The 21,536-nt window shown below is 58.8% G+C and overlaps 4 protein-coding genes across 4 annotated transcripts; all 4 read right to left on the bottom strand.

The window, feature by feature from the left end:
- Positions 1-14: 14 nt before the first annotated feature.
- SIRT7 (sirtuin 7) lies at positions 15-4,008 on the bottom strand. The gene is made up of 10 exons (XM_058038789.1): positions 3,907-4,008; positions 3,694-3,831; positions 3,155-3,259; positions 2,256-2,326; positions 2,098-2,170; positions 1,556-1,654; positions 860-1,096; positions 536-616; positions 311-417; positions 15-225 (listed from the first exon to the last, which is right to left on the bottom strand). The coding sequence occupies exons 1-10, from the start codon at positions 4,000-4,002 to the stop codon at positions 15-17; spliced, it is 1,218 nt and encodes a 405-aa protein (XP_057894772.1). The 5' UTR covers positions 4,003-4,008.
- A 2,909-nt stretch (positions 4,009-6,917) lies between these two features.
- MAFG (MAF bZIP transcription factor G) lies at positions 6,918-11,687 on the bottom strand. The gene is made up of 3 exons (XM_058038671.1): positions 11,604-11,687; positions 7,973-8,034; positions 6,918-7,888 (listed from the first exon to the last, which is right to left on the bottom strand). The coding sequence occupies exons 2-3, from the start codon at positions 8,006-8,008 to the stop codon at positions 7,436-7,438; spliced, it is 489 nt and encodes a 162-aa protein (XP_057894654.1). The 5' UTR covers positions 8,009-8,034; positions 11,604-11,687; the 3' UTR covers positions 6,918-7,435.
- An 842-nt stretch (positions 11,688-12,529) lies between these two features.
- Positions 12,530-15,650, bottom strand: PYCR1 (pyrroline-5-carboxylate reductase 1). The gene is made up of 7 exons (XM_058038866.1): positions 15,550-15,650; positions 15,385-15,455; positions 15,111-15,290; positions 14,335-14,556; positions 13,786-13,878; positions 13,217-13,380; positions 12,530-13,120 (listed from the first exon to the last, which is right to left on the bottom strand). The coding sequence occupies exons 1-7, from the start codon at positions 15,614-15,616 to the stop codon at positions 12,970-12,972; spliced, it is 948 nt and encodes a 315-aa protein (XP_057894849.1). The 5' UTR covers positions 15,617-15,650; the 3' UTR covers positions 12,530-12,969.
- Positions 15,651-16,985: 1,335 nt separating this feature from the next.
- Positions 16,986-20,471, bottom strand: MYADML2 (myeloid associated differentiation marker like 2). Its single transcript, XM_058038699.1, has one exon. The coding sequence runs from the start codon at positions 20,364-20,366 to the stop codon at positions 19,461-19,463; it is 906 nt and encodes a 301-aa protein (XP_057894682.1). The 5' UTR covers positions 20,367-20,471; the 3' UTR covers positions 16,986-19,460.
- Positions 20,472-21,536: the final 1,065 nt, after the last annotated feature.

Raw genomic sequence — 21,536 nt, 5'->3', positions numbered from 1 at the left:
GCCCCGCCCCGCGCTCAGCGGCTCTTCCTGCGCCGGCCGCCCTTGGCGCAGCCGCGGCCGAGCCACCCCCCGGGCCGCCCGACCGCCGCCTCCGCCCGCTCCCGGGGCTGCTCCTGCTCGCGGGGCTCCTCCCGCTCCCGGGGCGGCGCCACGGCTTTCCGCGAGTGCGTGCCCTCCTCGCCGGGGCGCAGCGGCTCGGCCAGCGCGAAGATCGGGTCCCGCGCCCTGCGGGAGGAAGCACAGAGGGCGGCGGTGGGCGCGGCGGCGGCCCCGGGCCGGGCTCCCGCCGCGCACGGCCCGCGCCGCTCACCGGTCGTAGCGCGGGATTTCCAGCCCCAGCTCCGCCATCAGCAGCCGCATCACGTCGTCGCAGCGGCCGTGCAGCTTCAGCGCGGCCAGGTCGTCCTTCGGGGTCCACTGCGAGCGAGAGCAGAGCCGGCTGCAGGCGGCTCCCCGCGGCAGGACCGGGGGCTCCGGGCCCCGCACGCCCACGGCCCCTCGGCTCGCCAACCCAGCGCCGAGGGCTCTGTCTCACCTGCAGGTTCACAATATACAGCTTGGGCCGCCGTGTGGGGGGCTTGCTCATGCACCACAGCCGCGGGTATTTTTTCAAAACCTGCCACAAAGCACAGCAGATCAGCACAGCCACAGGCACACGCAGCCGTGAACCGTATCAGCGAGAGGAAAAGGAATGTATTACCAGGAGGGGAAAGAGGGAGGAAGAGAGACTATCACAGATGTTGGGCGAATCCTGACACCAGAGTTTACAGTTGTCTGTTTGGGAGGAGACTGCTCAGCACCAAGGTGTATCACCAAGAGGGAATGCTGCTAACAATCTTCACCGAGTCTCTAAAGTTACCTTTAAGCTGGAACCCAGACAAAGAATCACATCTGCTTTGCTCGCAGCTTCTGTTGCTGCTTCCCAGTTCAGGGGCTGTCTCAATGTCCCCTTCTCCCCAAAGTGGACGATTGTATCTCTCAACTGTGCCCCACACTTGTGGCACATCCTGCCCGTGTGGTGCCTGTGCAGGGCCGTGCGCTCCGTCACATCAAACACTCGCACGTACTCTCTGTTGGGTGTGCAGGACGTGCAGACCTGGCGCAGGACGAAAGCAGAAACCCCGTCACACCAACAGCATCACACCCACTCCAGGCCAGGAGCAAGCCTCTTCTCTTGGAAGAAAAGCATTTTTTGGGGACAACGCAGAAGTTGTAGACAGAAGCATCAGGGATCAGATGCTAACTTGGAAAACCTCAAGGTTTTTTTGAAAACCAGCCACAGGCAGCCTTTGGCTACATGGTGGGAGGGATTTCAGAGAAGGGCTGAGGAAGAGGTGTCAGAATCAAAAGGTTCCGGTATGTACAGAGGAAGAGCTACAGAGCTGTGTTTGGCACTTCCTAGGCAGTTCACCCCAAACCCAAGGGTCTGAAGGCAGGAACTGCACACAGGCCAAGCCCTTGTACTGATTCCTTCTGAGCTAGTGGCAGATCAAGAGTTTACATTCTCTTTTTGTGAGGCCACTTAACGTTGACTCTTCCTGCCCTGGCCACTCACCTCTATGTACATGTTCCCGTGCAGCTCAGATATGGCAGCTCGGGGCAGCCCGCTCCGCAGGTGCAGCCCGTCACAGTTCTGAGACACCACGTGCTGCACCTTGGAGGGAACACAACACTGAGCGCCTGCAAACCACACAGGGATCCCTCCAAGCAGGGATGCACGTGTCCCAAACCACACCAACAGCCTGTACATCAGGGCAGGACCCACAGGGGAAGAGCCTGGTGAACAGACCTTTGTGAAAGCTAAATAGAAACCTCCTCCTGCTAAAATGAACATTTTTAGGGCTGGCTGATTTGTGACCAGCTCCCCAGACCAGCCTCACCAGGGACAAATACAACATGTTAAAGAAAAGGCACTGGGGAAAACTGCCAGAGCCGGAGCCTCCAGCTGACCGAGGAAGGCTTGGACATGTTTTCCTACATGGATATGCAGCCACTTGAGCCAAAAATGCAGTGAGGCAATATTCTCTGACTATTCCCTGCTGGGTTTATCATTTTTAGGCAGAGGAACACAAGTGAGGTGAGGTAAAAATATCTTACCAGGTTGTGCTTGTGCAGACAGGCAATGCTCATATGAGTGAGTGTGGGCTCTGCCTCACTCAGGTCTGCAGCCCTGATAAGAAGCAAGGCGGGGAAAAAAAGTTGGAATTGCCATTAACCTCTTCCAGTATCAGCTTTCAGGGAATTTGGCTCCTCACCTGATGGTCCTGCCCTTCTGCAGCAGGGTCCAAATGCCATTGGGGCCTCTGTAGTCTGGGATCGAAGCTGCCTGTCACAGAGAGAACAGCAGGGCTGATGGGGGGCTGGCGCAGCTCCTGTGCACAGCCACAGCCAGCCCAGGACAACTAGACACAGGCAGCCAACACAATCTCCAGCCATCACTGCTTTTTCATTCACTCCCAGCTTTCCAGCATAGCTGTTCCTTGAACACAGGGAAACCTCTTGATCAGTTTTCTCTCTCTCTTCTATGTTTCAGCTCTCATTATTACTTCTAGTGTCAGCTTTCTCCAATTTTATGATTATGGAATACCTCCAGAACTCTTTTTCATCCTTGGTACTTCCCACTTTGCTACACAGCACTCCATTCTTGAGCCTTCTGTTATTTTGCCTAGACTCTATTCTGGCCTGTCCCACTCAGCATCTCTGTGAACATGCAGGTGACACGAGCACCCAGCCCCCTGCCCTGAGTCAGGCTCCATTTCAGCAGAGAAGGGAGTGACAGAGTTCAGACAAAGGGGGAGGTGACACATTAGAAGAGGTAGAACCAGACTGCTGCTTTGTCCCAGGCTACTGCCACAGAGCAATTCTCAAAGTGCTGTTTATAAATCCCAATAATCCCCAGCTGTCTCTGCATGTCAGATAACACATATGGCATTGCTGAGCTAACTGGTCTGAGGTTTTACACCAAGTCGTGGAAGAGACTCGAGTGAAGCCAGAGCAGTGTCCTCCGGCTCAGGCTGTGCCTGGGCAATCCTGCAGCCACAGGATCTCCGGGGCGGCAGGAATGCCCTGGGCTGCAGCCCGGAAGCTGCAGGACTCGTGGCTCGGGCGCTGTGCCGGCCCCAGAGCAGCCCGCAGGGCCGGGGCTGGCACGCACCGTGCTGATCCCAGCGCCCGTGTAGATGACGAGGTGCCTGGCGCCGCGCACGGCCGCCGCCAGCTCTGCCACCTTCCTGCTCAGCTCCTCGGGCTCATCGCACACCTGCAAAACACACCCAGCAGGTCACACGGCTCGGGCCACGCAGGAAAAGCAGCACAGACACAGCATGAGCAGTCGTTTCCAGATGAAAAGGACGTGGCATTGTTCGTGGGAGGATCACGGCAAAAATCCTCCTGGAGACCGGTAGCTGCAGACCCAGCCCCTCGGGAGACCGGTCCGCACAGCCAAAGGCGCCTGGAGCGCGGCTGACCGGAGACAAACACCGGCAGTGCCCGGAGGGCCGGCGGGCTGCCGGTACCGGGGCACGGCGGTTGTTCACCTGCTGCGGCTCTAGAGCTCGGCGGCAGCCAGCCCGGCAGCCTCCGTCGCGCCTCTCCGCGCCCGGGGCCGCTCCCCGCCATCCCCGGCCGCTCCCCGCCATCCCCGGCCGCTCCCCGCCATCCCCGGCGCGGCCTCCCCGTGCCCCCGCCGCCCACCTCCTCCTGCCGCCGCCGCAGCCGTTCGCGCCGCTTGCGGCGCCGCTCCAGCTCCCTGACGATGTCCTCGCTCTCGTTCAGCACCTGGCACTCCTCGGGGCTCCGCTCCGCCGGCGGCTTCCTCCAGATGCGGGACACCTGCCCGGTGCACACGCGTGGTCACGGCGGCCCGTAGCGGCGGGGTGGAGCGGGCCGGGCCGCGCCGTACCGTACCTGTCTCCGGCGGTCCCGCTGCTCCTCCTGCTGCAGGATCTCGGCGCGCGCCGCCGCTTTCCGCTCGGAGCGGCTGAGGCTGCCGCCCGCCGCCATGGCCCGGACCCGCCGCGCCGCCGCCGCACCGGGCCCGGCTCCGCCGCTTCCGCCTTCCGGCCGGAGCGCGCGCGCGCCGCTTCCGGCAGCGCCCCCCCGCGGCAGCGCCCCCTGGCGGCCCCCAAGGACGCGCAGGCGGCGGCTGTTGAAGCGCTTTATTGTCAGTACAAAGGCGGCCGACACTGTACAGAATAAATAACGGCAATAACTTAGCAATAAATACCGCCTGCACCGAGCCCGGAGCCCCCGGCGGGACCCCCTGCCCGCCAGCCCCGGCTCGGGCCGGGAGCGACCGCACACAATTCACAATACACAAATCCCGGGCGGGCCGGGGGCGCTCCCGCGGGGCTGGGCAGGACCGACCCCTCCCCGACGGCCCGGAACGGCACCAGGAAAAGGAGAACGGGAACACGACACCCTTCACAGCAGAAAACCAAACGGACGAGCACCTCAGGAACAAGAACTGTCACACTCCAGAACACTATATACGAGAGAGAAGGCGGCGCGACGGCTCCGGCACGGGCAGGGCACGGGCACGGCAGCCCGGAGCCGGACCGGAGCGCTCGGACACTGCGGAGACACATCCCATCCATCACTGCTCCTACACTGCACTGCGAACTAAACCAAAGCACGGGCAAAGCGCCGGGGCCTCGCTGACATCCAGCGCGGCAAACGGAGCTCGTTTAGCACAGGGGCACCCTCCAGACAGCCACCCTTCAGCCTCCCTCGAGGCACGGCTGCTCCTGCCCTCGCCCTGCTCCCCGAGCACACCTCGGCCCGGGGGAAGCTGCAGGAAGGGCGGCTGTCCTCGGGCAGTGCTGCCCGCCCCGGCACAGCAGCGGCCGCAGCTCCCCGACACCCGGCACCACCAGACCCAAGCTCTCCGCGGCTGCAGGGCTGCCCGTCCTCGCTGCCGCCTTTCCGGGCTCTCCCGACACCAGAGGCTCCAGCGGTGGAACCCAGGCCCTGGCCAGCCCCGTCCGCACCCTGCCCGCTGCGCTGGCCCACACCAGGACTCAGCTGTGTCCCAAGGGCTCTGCCTGGCTCAGTCTCAGCCTGGCTCTAAGAGGGACGCGTTGGGAATCACACCCCAGGACAACTGGACGCCTCTGTGTTCTGTAAAATCTCACTTGTCCCAGCCACCACACAACCAGCTGTAAGACCAGAGCCTGCTGAGTGCTACGCAGTGTGTGGGCTGTGGTGGATGGCTGCAAGTGGCACACCAGACACTTCAGAGAAGAGAAGAGGAAGTCCAGGGCCAGAAGGGGGACGTGTGGAGGCAATGTTCTAACCTGCTCCTCCTTTGGGAAGTTTACTTGGAAAAGCATCCCAAACAACTCCCTAAACTCCCTATCAATCAGAGCAAAGCTGATCTCCAGCAGGAAATCCCCATCAGCTACCTGCTCCTCTCCTGCCACACTGCAGCTGTTCTCAGGCTGCCTGCCCCTCTGCTCAGGGGACAGCAGTATCAGTTCAGCACTCAGAAACACCCCCAAAACCTATCCAGGACAGCTGTACCTCACCACCAGACTGTGGCTTCACTCGTGTTTCCCCAGTCTGCCCCCTCCACTCAGATCTTCAGCAGCCAGGAGATCACACGGGCTTCCCCCTCATGCCCTGCTTCTCTAAAACTCAGTAAATCAGCTCAGATCTTTGGGAAGGGGAGAGGGAAGTCAAAGTGTTTGTGGAAACGGAGCCTGGCCACAGACAGATTCCCAGCTGCATGCCAGCTGTGAGTCTGAGCCCTCTCCTAAAGCCCTGGGCAGAAGCCACCCCAGGAAGGACAGTGATCCTGCCACAGCTCGCTGGCCAGCAATGTGCAGACACCAGGACTAGCCTGTCCCACGCTGCCCCTCCTGTTGAGGTGAGCACAACACAAGTTCTGACCACAGTATCTAATTCCAGAGCTCAATCCCATCAGCGTTCCCCTAAGCCCGGACGAGTCTCCCTTGCGGTACTTCTCTGACAGGTTTGCTGCACAACAAGAGTGCAGCAATTTCCTCCCCAGACACCCGAGCTGGCCTGGCACCGGCTGCTGAGCAGGAGCTCCTCGGGGCAGGCCTCGCTGCACCAGCCAGCCGTTCCTGGCTCCAAAAACAGCAGCAGCGCCTTCGCCTGTGCACCAGTACCCTTCTGGAGAAGCCAGAGAGATTTCAACTCACCCTCTCAGTCGAGTTTAGGGAAAACGACAACAGTATGAAATGACAGCACATGGCAAAGGCACCAGCACACCACAGCGCCACACAAGAGCTCGGGAGAGAGCACCCAACACCAGGGGACACCACAGAAACTAGCCAGGTCATGAATAAGTCACTTTTGGTACAATTGCAAAAAGATATCAAACAGGACTTGCCTCTTTTTTTGTCTTTTTCTAAGTTTTATAAATAAAGTCTGATAACTCTTTATAAAAACTAACCTCAGAGCCACAAACAGTTTGCAGGAGGTTCATGAGAAACTTTAAAATTATTTATTTATTAACTTTTAACTAGCAAAGTCTCTGAGAATATTTCCCCACTCATATGGTCAAATATTCTCGCCTTCTCAGGTAAAAAAGCTGACTATAAATACGCTCTCTCTTCTGTCCAATTTTAAACTTAGATAATTTAATAATTCTTAAAATGATGTTTCTCTCTTTAAATAAAGGGCTATTTAACCACATAAACTGGTTGTGTAAACCATCACACTAGAGACACTTGATACCCTCAAAACACGGGAACAACTAGTGATTTTGGTCTTGTTCAGTGCAACACATTAGGCACAAAACCGGCCTGCAGTCCACACAGTCCCGCTGCTGCCTCCTTCCTTCCTTCCTTCATTCCTTCCTTCCTTCCCTGCGGGGGCTCCGCAGGCGGCAGCGCCGTCCCCCAGCACTGCCAGCTCACACAGCCAACGGCACGGCCCGAGGGACACCCACAGCTAGGGCACAGAGGCACACCTAGAAAGGAATAAAACCTAGGACACAGAACACTCCAACTGTAACTACAGGTACCAAAGGAGACAAAAGCAGCAGGTTCAGGCACTGAGATGCACCACCTGGAAGAGTCATGGAATAAAGCCTTTGGAAGTAACCGAAAATAAGGGTTCCCAGCCCCCAGGAAGAAAGCTTTCCTTGGGCCACTCCTCCACCCTTCTCTCAGGCATGCTGCACAGATTTTCTTTGGGTAGAAAACCAAAATCTCACAGCCTGTCCCCAGGGCACCCGAGGGCTACAGACCGCTGGGTGGGAAGCTCTGTCTGCACAGGACAAGGGATGCATCACCACTGCTCATACCAATCTGGACACAACAAAATAAACTGGAGCGATCAGCAGGCCAGTCCTGGGCCAAGTCAAAGGAACCCGGACCCATGTGGGGAGGGCTTGTGCTTTGGGGATTCCAGGCTGGTTTTGTGCCTAACTGCCCTGCACAGACAAGCTCAGGCAACGCTCGCTTCACTAAGACCGGGCGTCCGTTTTGGATTTCACTATTGTGATGACACTGGTGGTAGCCACCTTGCCAGGGACGAGGGGCCCCATACTGGAGGCGAGAGGCCCCCGTGCAGGGGTCACGGGGCTCCGGGCCACGGTTCTGGCGAAGTTCTGCAGGGCCTCGTATTTGGAGCGGAGAGCATCAAGTTCCATTTTCATGCTGGCGTTCTCTGAGGCCAGCTTCTCCACTTCTTGCTGCAGCTCTGCCTTCTGCTTCTCCAGTTCCTCCTTCTGGGTGACGCGCTTCACTCTGCAGCTGGCCGCGTAGCCGCGGTTCTTGAGCGTGCGCCGGCGCTGCTTCAGCTGGATGATCTCCTCCTTGGACAGGCCCCGCAGGTGCTGGTTCAGCTCGCGCACGGACATGGTCACCAGCTCCTCGTCTGTCAGGCTGGTCCCATTCTCGCCCGGCTCCCTCTTCACCTGGGGGAGAGGCAGCACACACCTGTGAAGCCTGAGGTGATGCCCACGCCCATCCCGCGCCCCGTTCCTCCCCCGCCACGTTACCTTCAAGGCCTTGTTTCCTTTGTTGGGGGTCGTCATAACACGACAGCCTTGGCAGCTGGGTTCTGCAAGGGAAGGAAGGTCAAATTAGCACCTGGGACACTGCAGAGCCCACGGCATTCCTCTGGCAGGGTCCAGCAGCAACACCCCCAGGTGCTCCACATCCCAGCCCCTGCCACGGGGTGCTCCACATCCCGGCCCCTGCCACGGGGTGCTCCACATCCTGGACTCTGCCACGGGGCACTCCACATCCTGGACTCTGCCATGGAAGACAATCAGCAAGCAGCCAGCTGGGCTGGACTCACAATGAGCAGAGTGTCCCTAAGCAGAACCTGCTGCCCTTACACACCTCTGCTCCCACGGAGACTCTGTGGCAATGCTGCTTTTGTTTATGGTGGGGGAAATTAAAGAACTAGGAGGAGTCAGAAGACTTGGAAGCCACATTTTTAAAAATAGCCTTGCAAGCAGCAGGCAGGGTCCAGAGCATGGCTGCTCCAGGCCAGTCATGCTGACTCAGCAGGCCGGCACTCTGCACCACTCGCTCCCAGCCTCGTCCTTATCACTGCCAAGCAGGGCAGCTCACCTCACACACCCTTCCAACAGGTGCCCAAGCACAGCCCAGGAGCTCCCCACTCCTACCAGACTCCAGATGCTGCCAAGGATGGCTCAATAAGACATAACCCTGAGCAAGGGTACACTGGAATTCCATCACAAATTTGGGCTGATGCCTCAGCAGCCTTCACCTCTCCCAGTCATACAAAAGTGACCCCAGTTGTAGGTCTTTTCTGTGAGAAGGCACCTGTCCATCCCTGGCATGCCAGAGCCCAGAAACACCTTCTTCCTCCTTATCTTAAGAGCCAAGGTGTGCTCACAAGAAAACAAAGATTTAAGGTGCTGAAAACCAGAGCAGAGCAGACTCCTTCCCTGCCATGGAAAACAAGACTTCAGAAGTGGTAAGAGCAATTCCCAGGCCTGCTTTACAGAGACTTATTCCCAGGCTCCTGCTTCCTTCCCCACATATCTCCTCCCCTCGGGGTTTTCAGATTGCTACTACACTGCCCAAGGAATTGATGCACACAGACACTCCCTGACAGACACGGCTGTGCCTCAAACAGCCCACACTGCACCCACGCAGCCCTGGCCAGCATTCCTGCACAGCCTCCAGGCGCCTCTGCCCCTTTCATCTTGCAGGTGTTAAACAACAATTTTGTCTGCCCCTGCCTTGCTCCTAGCAGGACTCATGTCCAGTTACAGACCAGAACCAAATGCACACATCAGCAAATAGGGCTTAGTGCTCTTTCAGCAGCTGTGGCACAGGCTCCCTCCAGTGCATCTACGACCTATGGGAGGTGAACAGGACCAGCAGTCCCCAGAACACCAGCAGAGATATTCCTGAAGCCTGCAGCCTGCCAGGAGCCAGGCTATTTATACATACCTAGAGGACAATGCTCCTTCCAACAAGATGTCTGCTGCCCCCAACCACACCGGCATAGCCACGGTCATCTGCTGCCCAAGGAAGGCAGCTGCAGTGAGGCAGAACAGGCAGCATGCAAGCAACTGCTGCACAAAATCAATTCTTCCCTCCTTCCCAGACTGCTGCTTATTCCTTCTGTTCCTACCTGGTAAACAACATGTCTGCTGGGAGAAGGGGAGAGGAAAGGGAATAGCTGGAGAGACCAACGTGCCTGCCCCTGCAGCACTTCTGTGCCCCATCCTCCTGTAAGTGGAAGGAGTCAAGGGCAGGTATGGGCAGTGGGACACAGGAATTTGCCTGCCCTGCAGCACTAAAGAATTTACAGCTACCTGTAAACACAGGCTGCCTTCATTACAGCAGACCCAAACTGAAACAAACGGGGCACACGCATGCTGCAGCAGGCAGGGCACTGGGAAGATGCTGCTCAGCAGGCTGGGGAACTGCTGGCAGAGCTGCACACAGCAGAGGCAGGCATTCCTCATTCCTGCCTCTGTGCACTCTAACACAACGCCTCCCAGGCAGGAGCCTCTCTCAACAGCCATCAGAGCTGCCACAGGAGTGGCCCCAAAAACCTGGTGATCCCACCTCTCCAAGGAGCAGCAGCCAGTAGAACGGAAAGAACAACCCAAAGAGTTTCCTGGGTCCCGTTTTAACCGGGCTGTTTGGCAGCTCACAAACAGGACACCCAGAGAATGGGTTACATAGCAGAGACCAAACTTTGCCTTAGTCTCCAGACTGCTGATGGATCAGCTTTTGATAGCTTCCTGAAGAAAGATCACACTGAAAAGTGCCAAACACTGTGGCTGCAATGAAGAAACTGCAGCCTCGACACATTTCCCCAGAGCTCAAAAGGCCTGAACTCAGCACAAGCACAGCCAATTCTCCCCTCAGCTCAGCGGCAGCACACGGGAGCTGACAGCAGCACGCATGATCCAGCACGGGCCCTACTCCAGCTCCTGGTGCAGAACCCTGCCCCGAGCCCGCGTAAACACGGCGATGTCCCTGCTGCAGCGGGCAGAGCAGGGCTGTGCTCCCCAGGGCTCCGGCAGGCACAGGAGCGTGTCTGTCTGTCTGTCTGTCAGCAGTGACGGGGCGCACGGCACAGAAACACTCTCTCCCAGCGTGGATTTCATACTCTTTATTTGCTTGCCGGCAAATTGCCTCACACAGTCTCATCCAATGACTCCCCAAATTACCTGTGTAGCCTAAAACAGTGCCTGCTGTGTTCCCCACCCTGGGCTCCGCTGGCGATGTCATCCGACCCTGAGCACTTCACAGCAATTTTTTCCACAAGGAATCTGCCCGCCCAGCTGGTCCTAGCTCTGCTCACACTGCTAAAGCAACGGGCCAGCTCCGCGACTCCCTCCCCGACCACAGGGCTCACACATCCCGGACAGCCGGAGCCGTGCCCGGCACAGACAGACACCGCAGTGCCGGGGGAGCCCGCTCCGCTCGGGGCCCCCGCAGCGCCCAGCACCCACCGGGCAGCCCCCGCGGAGCGGCACCTCCGCCCGCACGGCAGCGGCCACCGAGCAGCGCGAGGGCACGGCACCGACCGCGGGCAGCGGGGCCGTGCCTGCCTCTGCTCTGGGCACCGGGCGAGCGCCCCGATGGCCCCTCAGCCTGCCGGCCCTCCCGTCCGGGAGAAGAATGACAGACCGCGGCGGGGGCCGCCCGGAGGGACGGGGACCAGGAGGCCCCGCCGGGGCCGGGTCGCGGCCGCACCGGCGGAGCCGGAGCGCCCCGAGGCGCGGCGGGGCTGAGCGGGACAGGCTCGGCCCGAGGGCAGCCGGGCCGCAACACGATCGGGGCGCTCGGCAGCCGCGGAGGGAGGGAAGGAGGGAGGGGCCGGGTACCCGCGCTGCCCGGGGTGGAGCCGGGAGCGGCGGGCGGGGCGGGGCAGGCCCCGGGCCCCGCGCACCTGTTGCTCGCCCGCCGAGCGGGGCCGGGCCGGGCGGGGGCCGGCCGGGCGCGACCCCAACGCCCCGCCGTGAGTCAGCGATGGCGGGCCCGTCGGGCACCCGCCGACCCCGCGGCGGCCCCGGCCACCATCCCGGGGCCCGCCGTGCCCGCCCCGCCCCGGCCCGCCCCCGGGGACCGGCCCGCCCCGCCCCGGCCGGTGCCACGGCCGCGCCCGCGCTCGCTGCCGGTGGCGCTCACCTCCTGCCGGGGCCGCCGGGCCGGGCCGGGCCGGGCGGGGCGGGGAGGCCGCGCTGGGAGGGACCGGGACTCACGAGCCGCCGCCGCCGCCGCTCACGGAGTCGTCACGTGATATTTGGGTCACGTGGCTCCATTCATGAAGCGCCCGGCGCAACCGCCCCGGGCCTTAAGGGGGCCGCGCTCCGCTCCGGGGCACCGGCTCGGCCCGGCCCGGCCCAGCTCGGCCCTGCCCTGCCCTGCCCTGCCCTGCCCGGCCCGGCCCGGCTCGGCTCTGCCGTGCCCGCCCCGGCTCGGCTCGGCCCGGCTCTGCCCTGCCCGGCTCGGCTCGGCTCGGCCCGGCCCCCGGCGAGCGCCGCCGCTCCACCGAAGTACGGGGTCGGCCGCGTCTCTGGCAGCAGCCACGGCCGCCCGCCGGTGTCCCCGGTGCGCACCGCGCGTTTCAGAGCGCGCAGTCCCTCGGGCCGGGGCCGCTCCTCTGCCCCGGACCGCCGCTCTCTGCTCCGCGCACAGGGGATGTGAGCGCCAGCCCTGCGGGGCTGTGGCAGCCCCTGATGGGCTGGGTTCCACCTGCTGCGGTTACAGCTACGGGTCTATAACCATCTAGGAAGTTCATCTGTAGCTCTGTCTCTCTGGGAGGACCCAGGGGCATCCCAAACATCTCCCTGCAGAGGGGTTCAAGCTCAGGCATCCATTCATTCCGCATCCCACTTTTCAGCCAAGTGGGAACTCTTTCCACAACACTCCCTTGCATTTTGCATCACCCTCTGCTACAGCTGCTGCAAGCCACAAGCCTGCTGCAGGGGACACCAGCATGCTGACTGAGCGTTTTCCCATGGACAAAACAGAAATAACACAGAGAACACTAACAGTTGTGGCTTAGGAATGGCATTCCCTGTATTAGCGTTCCCACTGAAATACTCAAAACCACATGCTGCTCACTCACTGCCCTCTTGTCCCTCTCCCTCTGTGGTGGGCTGGAGAGGAGAACTGGAGGCACAAAAGGTAGAGAACATGGTTTGCTACAAGAACAATTTACTGTAAGCAGTAATGAGATAAGAAAACAAATAATAACAGCGACAATATTAAGAAGAGTGTAGAAGAGAGGTGAAGGATTCCCACGATTGCTCACCACATGTAACATGATGGTGCTCCCACTGCTCACCTGATGCACCCAGGCACAGGGACCCCGTCTCGCCACCCCTGTTCAGCCCCTCTCCCCTGCTGCAAACCCTCCCCTCCCCTTTGCCCACGTGTACAGAATAACCAGGGCCCTGGCCATGCCATTCCTGGCTAATGCAAAGATTAACCCAGTCCTGGCTGCAGCCAGGACACTGACATTCAGCACTGCCAGAACGCAGCAGTCTGGTCAGTTCTTCTTGCTCTTGCTGGTGAACAGACTGACTTTGCTAGCAGATGCCACAGACAGAGAAGGAGAGTCCAGCTTCACCTTGTCCAGCAATGTTTTCTTTATGGCTGCCGGGGAAATCTGCTCTTGGTCTGCCAAATGCTGCAGCTCCCTACAGTGGGGTAGTGGGAGAGGAAGACATAGGAAAAATAAGATGGGGAGGGTGGGGGGACAAGTCTCGCAAGCTCTTTAGTTCCTAGGTGCCCACCTTGTGCGGATGCAGGAAGCCTCCACAGCGTTGATGAGGAGAGAGCGAAAGCCACCACTCTCCAGGAAGTGCAGGGCGTGGATGGTGGCTCCCCCGGGCGAGCAGACGTTGTCCTTCAGCTGACCCGGATGCTGCTCAGATTCCAACAGCATCTTGGCAGCACCCTGTAGCAAGGAAAACACCTGCCAGAGCCTGACTGAGGAGGGTATGCCACTGTCTTACCCTCCTGTTCTCCACCGTCACACCCTCCTGTTCTCCACTGCAAGAGCAGCACCAACACTCACAACAGGCACACCTGGGCTCCTGCAGGCCGCCAAAACACTATTCAGAGCTGATGAGGCCTCAAAGCAGCAGTTTCCCAGGGCCGAGCTCCCACCCCACCAGCAGCACCAGCAGATTGCTGCAGACTCTTCCTACAGCCCCTCGCCAGGAACTGTGTGCATTCCAACCAAACACATTCCTTAAAGCAGATTCTGCCAGAGCACCACGACCACCTCAGACTGCGAGGTGCAGACTGCTCTGCAAGGAGCAGCACAGGCTCGAGGTGCTGTGCAGCAGGTCACACTGACCAGCAGAGCCTGCGCTCCCAGCCGAACCGCCAGCCTGCGGGGAAGGCCCATCTTCACTCCTCCGTCTGCAAGAGCATCCAGGGCAGTGAACGCCTGAGAACAGAAGGAAAGAAGGGCACTGAAAGACTGGTAAGGCTTAGGGAAGAGACAATCCAGGGCTTCAGGACTGTTCTGTGACTCCTGTCACTCACAGACTTGACAAAAGCCTCCCCCTTTCCTTCATGGATGCCATGCCAGGCTTCCCTCCCACCACATCCAGCTCAGGGGTGGGGGGAATGGCAGAAATTCAGCTTCTGATCATGCCAACTACAGGCCCAAGTTTTGCAACATGGACATGCGGGCACTGCACACTGGCTATGGACTTCAGACTCATCTGACTCTTAAAAAATTGTCCTGCTGTCCCAACTGGACACCTGGAATACATGTCCCATTGCAAATATGGGTGATGGGAAAAATAAAAAGACAAGTTGAAGTTGCACACAGTTTATGGCAGGCAAAGGCAACTGCTCTCCCTAGGATGGCACTAGCTGAGGAAACAGCAGCACATACATACGCAGGGCCACTGCCACTGAGCCCCGTTACAGCATCGATGAGGTCCTCTTCCACCTCGGTGCAGAAGCCCACGCTGGCCATCAGCTGCTCCAAAAGCTTCCCATCTTCCACATCCGCATGAGTGCCAGTGGCATAGACCGTAGCACCTTCCCGGACTATCACAGGGGTGTTGGTCATGCACCTGATCACTTTTGGTGTGGGGCAGAAGGTAGAGAGTTTCTTAGGGCAGAAAATCATTGAAGATAGAAAGCAAGAAAAAAAGAAAGAAGGGAGAAAAATGAGCTTTAGTGCATATGTTTCATCAATGGGTTGTTCAGGAAAGGACCCCCCCAGGGGCAAGAACAATACAAGCAGAAGGAAAAGAGAGACCCCTGTATCTCAAATGTCCTGCTTTGGGCCACAGCAGCCCATCCGTGAATGTGAAGCCTTGCTCAGTACCAGCAAAGCAGGAGCTGGGCAAAACTGAGTTGGAAACAGCATCCCAAAGGCCTCAATCCCACATCAACCCACAGATCTCCCAAACAGCTCCTGCAGACACTTAGCATAAAATCTGCAGAAATTCAGGGGAGATGACCCACTGCTGTTAAAATAAACATGACTGGACAGCACCTCATGTGAGAGAAGAGCTGGATGAAGCCTCTAACAGCATTTGCCGATGAACACAGGTTGGCTGCTGCTGTGTGACTTTAGTCCCGAGCAGCACGAGTCCGCGGCAGGGCTCCGCGGCTCAGAGGAGCGGAGCCAGCTCAGGGCCGTGCCGGGTCCCCGCTCACCTTCTCGATGGAGCTGATGGTGACTCCGGCCGCGCAGGACACCACGATGTGCCGGGGCTCGATGTCGGGGCCCACCTCCTCCAGGATGAACGGGATGATGGGTGGCTTTACGGCCAGGAAGAGGACATCGCTGCTCTTCACCGTGTCCTTGTTGCTCACCGTGAAGTTCACTCCCATTTTCTGCACCGGTTCGGGGAGAAACGGGACCGCTCAGGCCCGGGATGGCCGGGAGGGGAGCGCCGCCACCCGGTGCCCGCTACCCGGCCGCACTCACCCGCAGCCCGCTCACGGTGGGCAGGTCAGTGTCCGGGGAGCTCGCCGTGATCTTGTGCGCAGCCAGGACCCCTGCGAACGACCCCGCCCGTCAGCCCGAGGGACCGGCACCCCCGGCAGCGCCCGCCCCCCGCCCCCCGGAGCCAGGCCGAGCTGCCCCGCGCACCTGCGGCGGTGAAGCCTCGGGCCAGGGCGAAGGCGAGCTGCCCCGCGCCGATGAACCCCACGCTCATCGCGGCGCCCCGGCCCGGCCCCGCCGCCGCCGTACACGTGGCCGCGCGCGCACGGAGGCGAGGCCGCGCGGCGGGACGGGGGCGCGCAGCCAATCGGCGGGCAGGGGGGCGGGGCAGCGCCAGCGTTCCGCCACTCAGCGGGCGGGGGCGGGGCCAGCGGCGCGGCGCTCGCCAGCGATTGGGGCAACCGGCGCCCGGTGTTGCATCATTCACCGCCCGCGGCGCCGCCCCGCGCCGGCCCCGCCGCCAGGCGGCGCCCTGCTCCCGCCAGAGCCCCACAGACCGGGCCGTGCCGCGCCGTGCTGTGCTGTGCCGTGCCGCGCCGTGCCGTGCCGTGCTGTGCTGTGCTGTGCTGTGCCGTGCCGCGCCGTGCCGTGCTGTGCTGCCTCGAGCCCCGCGGGCCGTGCCATGCCGGGCCGTGCCGCGCCGTGCCGTGCCGTGCTGTGCTGTGCTGTGCTGTGCTGTGCTGTGCCGTGCCGCGCCGTGCCGTGCTGTGCTGCCCCGAGCCCCGCGGGCCGTGCCATGCCGGGCCGTGCCGTGCCATGCCGGGCCGTGCCGCGCTGTGCTGCCCCGAGCCCCGCGGGCCGTGCCATGCCGGGCCGTGCCGTGCCATGCCGGGCCGTGCCGCGCTGTGCTGCCCCGAGCCCCGCGGGCCGTGCCGAGCCGTGCTGTGCTGTGTGTGCTGCCCCCGAGCACCGGGGTGGCCCCGTCGGAGCCTGGCGGCCCCGGGCTGAGCAGAGCCCGGACCGGAGCGTTCCTGTAAAACCCATAGCCGGCAATGATTTTTTTCCTAAGTATCGTCTTACCTCGCTAGTTTTTGGGGTTTTTTTAACTTCTTCATTGACAGAAATAAAGCTCAGTGTTTTTTCTGCTGACAAATGTTCCTAAACGCTGATCTTTCATGAGTACTGAACCCCGAGCTTCCTAAAAAGAAGGGAAAACCCCAATCCAAACCCATTAACAATTCTGACTTTAACCCATCCGTGCTGGAATCCTCTGGGTGCTGACAGGATTGGCTGCAGCCACAAGTCCACAATTAACGAACACACATAAATGCTAACATTAGTTTACCAAAAGAGGTTGGGAATGGTTGGTGACTGGGACAACCAGGTTCATGGGGAGCTACTTGATCATCATCTGTTAATTAAGGGGGGGAGATGCTCTCTGGAAATGAAGGAGGTCTGGAGAACTGAATCATGACAGAGCTGGTTGGTAAATCCTGATGACTAGATATCAGATGTTCTCTGTTCTGGATTGGGCAATCTCATAGTTTCCAATGGTTGGGGAATGTTTTAACCACTGAAGCATGAGGTTTTGATTTTTTTTTTTATTATTTTTTTTTCTCCTAAAAGAGAGGATTGTTGTCCACACAATCTTTTTTTTGCCATTTTGACCATGTTCACATTTTTTGCTCAGTCTTTGGCTGGCAGATGAGAAAGCTAAATCTGAACACACTGTTCTTGGCAATGACTTGTGTTTCCACTCCTCCAGTCAGTGGGATCATGGTTTCCATGTTAAATCCTCTTTCTCCTTATTTGAAGACACTCCATTTTGCCCTCATTGTTTCCCAAGCACCAGTTCCTCTCTGGCCCCTGGACTCAGGCTGGGTGTAAGTCGCACCAGCCCCTGGCATTGTCAGTTTTACCATGTTTCTGCTCTTGCTCCTACTCGGTGCGAAATCTCCCCTGCAGCAGCCCGGGAGTGCCTGGTGGAGCTGAGGAGCTGCTGCTGCTGCTGCCATGGCCCTGGCAGTGCCATCCCTGGGACGGGCACCCCTGCCTGGAGCCCCCAGAGCCACCCCAGCACGGGGCAAGCAATGCTCCTGGGCCCTCTGCGTTGGGTTTTACAACAAAAGCCATGGTCCTTCACAGGCACCTGTTTGGTTTTTAGTAATCTGAAATAACAACAACCAAAAAAAAGAGAGTAATTTTCAAGTATTACGTGGCTTAATTTGTCCATATTGATGGGTTTAACAGGAATATATCATAATTGCTCAAGGTCCCTTTGTATGCAGTGGCTCCTGTAAATTGACTCCTCCAACACAAATGGATTTCCTTTCCCAAGTCAGCATTTTGTTCTTGTACAGCCCATGATTTGTTTGGGTGGCAAGAAATAAAGCTCCTGGTTTATATCTATAGCAGATAGCGGTGGGTCTTGCCCACATCTTCCAGATTTCCTGCCCTTCCCTGGGACTCACAGAAGAGAAAACCCCCTTGGCAGGCTGTTCCTCTGTGCTGGATCCCAATTCTTGCCCCATGTCCTGGCTGATGCTCCCCACTGCTAAGGGCTGGTCCTTGCTCAGAATTATTCAACATCGTCTGTCCCAACAAGTTTTCCCTTTGCTTTTCAAACCCCACACAAAGCACTGATGAAAAGTAAGTTTGCTTCCTTATTCCTAAGTCATTCTGCTGCAGAGAACCCCCTCAGAGGTCTTGCTGTGTTGTGTCTGTTGTTTTTTGGTTCTGTGTTCAGGCTTTGTACACCAGAATAAAGTGATCTTTGCCTTCATGCAGAAAGTGTCTGCTGCAATGAGTGTGGAGAGCAGGATGACAGCACACAGATCTCAGGAGATGTAAGCATACATCTACCATTCAGCTTTATTTAGTTTTGGTTAAAAAATAAATCTTGCTTCTGACAGGCAGCTACTGGAGATTTTAATCAAAGCACTCAAGTCTGCACGTGCTGCACAAGCACTTGGACATGCTGGCTTCTCCCTGCGACAAATGAGGATTCCTGTGGGGCCTGGAATCTGAGCTGAGACATGTGGGGCTTTGAGGAGGGTGTTTTCGGGGGTGGGTCTGGGAAATTGGGCTCCCCAGTGATGCAGGGTGCTCAGGAATCCCAAGCTGAACCGACAGGGCACAAGTTCTGCCCTGTCCCGTCCTGCCCGTGCCCCCTCCCCGCCCGCTGGGTCCCTTGAGCAGCACTGAGAGATCAATCACTCTCTGCCTCCCCTTTGCCATGCCCCAGAAAAACCCCTTGACCCCAGTGTAAAGAAATGGTGGCCCATGGATCAAGACAAGAGCACGTGCCAAGGTACATTTTGCGCTGCTGAAACGAGGATGAGGATGGCAGGTCACACTCGGTCACTCTGCAGGATGGCTCTGCTCTGCACCCTGATCCTCAGAGTACAGCCCCGGCTTTACAAATTTTCATTTCTGTAGTGAATCAGTGATTGCTAAATAGGAGTATTACATTAAATAGGCCTCCTCCAAGGTGTGCACTTGAGGATATTCCTTTTCTGTGCTAGACAGCAAAGGAGAGGAAAGGAAATGACTGGCAACCTTCAAAATACTGTTACGGCTATGATGCTCTTCTCAGAAACACCCAGACTGGAACTGCCCACACTTGCAGGCATTCCACATCTCCCAACACTATCCAAACTAATCCAAACTCCGAGGGATTGATTTTCATCTACTGAACTGGTGTTCCTTCATGCAGCTTTCAACTTTTCCACTTCCCAAGCAGTCACTTGGTTACTGTTAGGCGCTGGTTAACAGTTTCAAAATCCTGGATGCGTTTCCTAATGTTTGGCTCAGTAACCTGATAGCCTCCAGCCCCACTGCTGTGGCCACAGGCACTCCTGCTGTCTGCAGATGCCCGTGGAGCTGTGCCATTCCTCTGTGCTGGCCTGGGCAGGTGAGGCAGAACCACGGGGAGTTGGGCTGTGTGGTGCCCGCTGCAGCCCACCCGCTCCAGGTCATTAATTCCTTAGCGTAGTCAGTCCTCACTGAAGTTTGGCTGATGGTGGCGTGTGCCTGCCTGCCAGCACCGCTCTGCCCCGTCCCTCTGCACCTGCAGGGCTTGGCACTCTGAGAGGCCTCCACGGAGGCCGAGCCACGGCTCAGATGTGTGAGACGAAGCGGATGCGCTGGGAGTAGGCCAGGTCCAGCACATAGAGCAGCAGGTTGACATAGGTGAAGATGGCAATCACCAGCTGGCTGTCCCAGGGGCACTTGCCCTTGGCACAGAGGCCGGGCCGTCGTGGGGAGCCGTACTTGCTGTCAAAGCAGAACACTGGCCAGATGACCGCAGCACTCGCGTAGAGCAGCACCGCCCCAAAGGTGTAGATGACCACCGAACGCTCAAAGGGGAACCACAGCAAGGCAGTCTTACCTGTGACACTGAAGGCCACCACCACCACCGTCACCACAAAGCAAAAGCTGTAGACAGCCACACACCACTGCGTCGCCACGTATTTACCGTACTGGCTGTCGTTCACCAGCGCCCCAAAGATGATGCAGGCCACGAAGGCCTGGACGATTTTCAGGAGGCCAGAGACGGTGGCCATGTAGCTGGTGACCTGTCCCGGCTTGGCCCTGGTCAGGAACACCTCGGCGGCGTAGGCGAGGAACAGCAGGCCCGCGAAGACGCTGGCGGCGATGCGGAAATCCCTGACCTGGCAGCCGATGGGGTAGCAGCCCGCCTGCACGAAGTAGAGCGGGTAGATCACCGCCGCCGTGACCGACATGAGCGTGGCCAGCATGGCAAAAGCCGCCGTGAAGTTCCCCCAGGAGAGGCTCAGGCAGCTGTGCAGGCGTGTGAACTCGCAGGCGATGATGAACACGGTGACGGCGAAACAGAAGGTCCAGACGAACATGCAGAAGGTGCCGTAGGCGGCACTGAACCCCCCTTGGTGGGCGACCAGGCTGAAGGTGGCGCAGCCGAAGGTCATCTGCAGCAGCCGGGCTATTCCCACCGGGGAGGTCACGGCGGCCGCGTTGAGGTACGGCCCTCCCGTGCTCTCCATCACGCTGCGGCGCAGCGCAGGGCGCTCCGAGCCGCCCCGAGGTCCGTTCCGCCGCCGCGCCGCAGTCACACCTGGTGCCGGCTCGGCCCGGGCCCCGCCGGCGCCTCCGGGAGCCGCCCGTGACGCGGCATCGCCGGCAGCTCCGCGCCGACCGGCGGCTGCGGCCGGGCTCTGCCCACCGCCGGCGCGCTCCGCTCCCTCAGGTCCGGGACCGGCCCCGGGGCTGCGCTCCGGCCGCCGCCTTCCCCTCGGGATGGGGCTTTCCCCCGCAGGCTGACATCTATTCCATTTTAGCTCCGCAGCTGTAGCTTTCTGCTGCACCGTTCACAGGAACCTGGAGTATAAATAGGGGCTTTATTAATAGTTCTGGAACGAGTCCTGCCCCCACTCAGCTGTTGGGAGCGGGTGTTATTTAACACTGGGGCTGCGAGCTCCATCAAAGGCTCCTGATTATCCTTGTGCTGCTCTTGCAGGAGCTCCGGGGTCGCTGGAATGCTGCTGCTCGCTGAGGGGAGCTCAGTCCTGCAGACCCAAGAGCCCCTGAGCGGGGGCACAAGCCCAAAGGCAGCACAAGCCCTATGAAAGAAGGGATTTAGGCCAGAGGCTGAATAAAAGCTGACTCACGTTGCTGCAGTTGATCTGGAGCAGCGATACATTTACCTGCTGTGCTTTGTGCGACAGCTTGTGGCTGTGAAGGTTGACAAGCGCCCGTCCTCAACATTTCCTTAAACCCTTCCCTGTCTCTCTTTTACTTATGTGGGAATCAGTTTTTCTTGTATCTCTGAACGCAGTAACTGAATACAACTGTTAAAAAAAAATTGCTTTGATATTCTTAGCACTGTTTTGGAACACAGATTTTAATAAATAGTGTAAAACTCTCCCTCCTGTGAGATCAAAGCTTTCACAGTGAGCCATTCCTGGTATACAGTGCCTCCCAGACTCCATCTCTGCCCAGAAGTCTCTTAATTATATCTCTAAAAGCCCCAAACAAAATTTCTGATGTAATTTCAGAATGGGAATGCGTGAATGTTTTCACCACAACATAGCAGAGAAATTCCTCCCTTACCCCAGAGCATCATTGCTGACTCCTCACTGCAGTACCCATCCCAGTATGGAAGCAGCAAAACTTCCCGGCTGGAATGGCTCACATCAGAACAGTACTTTTTTTGG

Source organism: Melospiza georgiana, chromosome 21, assembly GCF_028018845.1.
Source record: "Melospiza georgiana isolate bMelGeo1 chromosome 21, bMelGeo1.pri, whole genome shotgun sequence".
NCBI lineage: Eukaryota > Metazoa > Chordata > Aves > Passeriformes > Passerellidae > Melospiza > Melospiza georgiana.
This window is presented reverse-complemented; position numbering and strand designations above follow the sequence as displayed.